Source organism: Cariama cristata, unplaced genomic scaffold (assembly GCF_000690535.1).
Source record: "Cariama cristata isolate BGI_N322 unplaced genomic scaffold, ASM69053v1 scaffold12572, whole genome shotgun sequence".
NCBI classification, from domain to species: Eukaryota; Metazoa; Chordata; class Aves; order Cariamiformes; family Cariamidae; genus Cariama; species Cariama cristata.
The window spans coordinates 2,651-6,567 of NW_009605536.1; the positions used below are offsets into that span (position 1 = coordinate 2,651).

At 44.6% G+C, this 3,917-nt stretch overlaps 1 protein-coding gene across 1 annotated transcript; it reads left to right on the forward strand.

Moving 5' to 3' along the window:
• The first annotated feature begins 1,893 nt into the window (after window positions 1-1,893).
• On the forward strand, window positions 1,894-3,631 carry FBXL8 (F-box and leucine-rich repeat protein 8). Its single transcript, XM_009695995.1, has 2 exons — window positions 1,894-2,119; window positions 2,651-3,631. The coding sequence occupies exons 1-2, from the start codon at window positions 1,956-1,958 to the stop codon at window positions 3,624-3,626; spliced, it is 1,140 nt and encodes a 379-aa protein (XP_009694297.1). The 5' UTR covers window positions 1,894-1,955; the 3' UTR covers window positions 3,627-3,631.
• Window positions 3,632-3,917: the final 286 nt, after the last annotated feature.

Here is a 3,917-nt window from a genome sequence, read left to right on the forward strand (position 1 = left end):
TGGGCTGCCGGCCGCTCGCTCCCAGCCAGCCTCTGCCTGGCTTCCTTGGGGCCTGCTGTGCTGAGAGCTGACAAAGCTCGGTGCAGCAGCCGGCAGCACCCCTTCGTCATGTGGTTAATAAACAACGGACATCCTCGATGGCTCAGGAGAGCCGGTCCGAACCGGGCTGTCCTCATTGGGGCAGGCACCCCAGGTGGACCCGAGCCAACCCTCAGCATTCACAGACCATGAACCGTGCTCCTCACTGACTCAAAGCCACTCAGTTATTTAAAGTAACACTAATAATTTTGCCGTTCTGCCTGCCTTCCTGCTCTCAGACCATATTCTTAAGCTTTTCCAAGCAATCACCACGGCTAGAAATGCGCTCTTACTTTCTAAGAGATTCAAAGTCCTTTTTACAGGGCTCCAAGGGCTCAGGCTTTAAGGAAAAATAATCATAATGAACATGAAAGGAGCCAAACACGTGAGATTTCATGTAAGGCAAAGAGCACTTTAGCATTTTGGCAAATGTGTATTAGAGACGCTATTAAAAGCAACTAAAAGTAGAAAAGCAAGGTCTGAACTGTCAAAACAGACAAAAGCTAGTGAGTTCCCAGGGAGGAAGCAGGACTGTATCGCTTGGCTGTTCTAGCTCGGCACTGGGTGGAAAGGGGGTTGTCGCCGATACGATGGTAGATAAGATAGTATAGCTGCTATGCTGCTGCCACCTCGCACTCAAAATAACGAGTCACGCTTCAGAGCAGCGTATTCTAGATAAATGTGCAATTGTGTTCCTCTCTCCATTATGCTTTTTGCATCACTACTCTGTACTTGCTTTATGCTTTTCAACCCTTTCCCAGAGGATATCTAGAAGCGCAGATTTTCGTTTAAATGAAACCTGCGATGCTGAGATAATGCTGTGACTCCAGGACCTGGGACTTCAAAAGCAAGAGCGCACGCCATGAAATTCAGAGTGAGATTGCAAAACTTGGCCCATGCTCACTGCCAGCCTCGGAAGGAGAATATTTGCATTTAAAAATCCCTTGCTTGTTTGTTAGAGGGTTGAAAATAATGTGTTGTCAGTAGTTTTATTTCTGCAGGAATCTAGAAGATGGGTACAACACATTTTGGAAGAAAATGAATGAAAAAGTTAGGTAATGGTCTGATGCTGTGAATCTCAGCCTTCTTCCCAGGCACTTAGTCTTCCACACTATAGTTCACGTCAAAGGTTGATCACTTTTCCGTTTCGAAGTCAGACGTGGATAAATGCAGTTTCTGAGAACTAGAGTCACAGTAATGAAACATTTTTCTCAAACTGTCATGTCTCATCACAGGCAAGGACCACTGTAATTAAGGTACCGGTTTCTACTGTAGGGCCTTCTGTTTCACTATCAGTAAAAAATGGGTGTGTGGGGCTGGTTTCTGTGCAGAGCTTCTGCTTGCAAAGAGGGTTTTTTTTTTCCCCCTGCAGTTTGAGAAATCTGTCTCAGCTTTTTGAATACCAGTGCAGCAGTACTAGAAAATTACCTTGCGTTTTTAGTACTGAGAGTAGCAAAACCTCACTTCAGGAGAAAAGCCTCTTTACAGCCCTGAATTATGACTTAAGGTGTCGCCCCGCCCCCCCCCCCCCCCAAAAAAAAAAAAAAAAACCCAAACTTTGATCTGACATCTTGAACTCTTGAAAAGTCTTACCTAGCTTCTTAAGATTGATTGAAAAAACTCTGTAAAACAACTGGTCAGCAGATTTTCCTCATTTTTGTGTTCCATTTCAAAATTCAGTGAAATTTCAAGTTTGAAAAAATTTGGACCTCCTCTGTGATCCAGTTGCATTGTTTTGATTTGTTAAATAAATCCTAACATGTGTGTGTGTCTTGTTTGTTTGTTTGGTTTGTTTTGTTTTTCTGAACAGGCACTTTTGAGAATTAATTGCCGTTTTGGAAGTTTCTCCCATTTTTAAGTCCGACTGAATCAGCAAAATGCCTGCTCCAGTTCCAGGACTGTGGAACTACATCCCAGAAGAAATCCTCATCCACATTTTCTATTATCTTTCTCTTCGAGATAGATACACAGTCTTCCAGGTGTGCAGGCAATGGGCTACAGCTGTTTCTTCTAGCTCTGTTTGGCATTTCACAGAGATCAGGTAAGAGGAATGGGTTTCTAACGTCCAAGCATCTTTGCAGGAATAACCAGATTGCTGTTCCCAGTGCAGGTCACAGCATTTATGCCACTCTACTATGACATTATTGGCATTAATTGTGATTTTTGTGTGTGATCATATTATCTTACGTGACTAGCAACTGTTTGTATAATAGAGGAAATTGTGTTATACGCTGGGTTTTTTCAGTTGCTGCTGATGATTTGGGGTTTATGGGAAATATTACATTCTTAGGTACACTGTTGTAAGTTGTCATTTGAAAATGGCGTGAGACAAAGTTACTGAATAGTTATCCTTGTCGTGCCCCTTCTCTGATGGGTCTTTCTGGGGACTGACTCTTCTCACCTCCTGACTCCTTTGGTCTTTGGCCTCACAGTGACTCTCCAGGCATCGAGTGAGAAGAAACGTCTGGGGAATCTGTTGATGTTTGCAGAAACACTAGTAAAGGAGAGTATCTGTGCTGTGGTTGCGCAGCTCAGCGTTCGCAGTGACTAAGAGTTTGTTTTACCCTTCCAGCTGTGATTCAGAGGATGAGGAAGGCATGCTGCAGAGCCTGCTCCAGTTCCTCAGCCAAATCAAGCACCTAAAGATTGTGTTTGACCAGTCCAAGGAGGTCAACCGGAAGAATGTGACACGCATCTTGGATGCGTTAGCAGAACAGAACCACCAACTGCAGCAGCTGTGCATTGTGTGCCACGGGGAGAACCCCTATTTCTACTCAGGCCAGGACATCCTACAGAGCATACGGAATATATGTGACCCTAAAAACCAGATAGATCTTCAGCATATTGATTTTCGAAAAATGCCCTTCACTCTCAATAATGAGCTTGTTGAACTCTTAGCTACCGCCAACCCAAACTTGCACAGTTTGTTCATCAACAACCGTACCCTGGTATGCAACGTGGCACCAGACACCATTAGGAAAGTTCTCAGAGCGTGTCCCAAACTCTCAGCCTTGGGGGTTTACTATGCCAGTTTGTCTGACGATGTATTTCAGGAACTGCTCAAGCCCGAAAGAGCAGCTTTCACCCATTTAGACATTTTCTGTGAGCGCCTGGACAAATATATACCGGTCATCTCAGAAGAACTCTGGGCTGCTGTAAGTCAAAAGCACCCTCAACTCTGTGTAGACCTAGAGTTTGATCATACTGTCCCTGCCTGCAAAATACCACGGATCCTAAAGCTGAATATTCCTGTGAGCACACTGCAACTTAATACCTATAATTACATGGTAAATCAGATTAGATTTGTCACCCAGAGCTACAGCGGTACTTTAAAGAAGCTAACGCTGCAAACCACGTCCTCGGAGGACTTAAATTCCTCCCTAGTAGATCTGGCTAGGCAGTGCGGAAATCTGTTGGAGATCCACTGCTACTGTGTGGTCAGTCAGGAGGTGGTAGAGGCGTTCCTCACGCACTGCCCCAGCCTGAAACGATACACTCTGAAGGTCACCAAGGAACGGCACCCCTGGAAACCAGTAACAGTTCAGTGACTGGCTTTCTTGGGCAAATCGTGAGGCTCTGCAAGAAGACAGGGAAAGAAGATTTAGGGCTATAAGGGAAATGCTGCAAAATGCCCTCTGCGCTCACTGAGAACATGCTGTTTCACCGGCACTGGCTGTTACGTATGATGCACACCTGTTCTGCAGACCAAGCATTTACGCTCAAATGTGATAGAGAAAGGGTTGTACAAAGAAATAGCATTACCCCCAAGCTTTTTTTTTTTTTTTCCTTTTCCTTATGAGGGTATGTTGGGCAGATCTTTTTTCTTCTCTGCTTCTTTC

Excerpts from the sequence above, each read along its gene's own strand:
- FBXL8 (XM_009695995.1), top strand. The coding sequence starts at position 1,956 with ATGCCTGCTCCAGTTCCAGGACTGTGGAACTACATCCCAGAAGAAATC. Across the intron at positions 2,120-2,650 it reads TGGCATTTCACAGAGATCAG|CTGTGATTCAGAGGATGAGG; the intron begins GTAAGAGGAATG and ends TTACCCTTCCAG.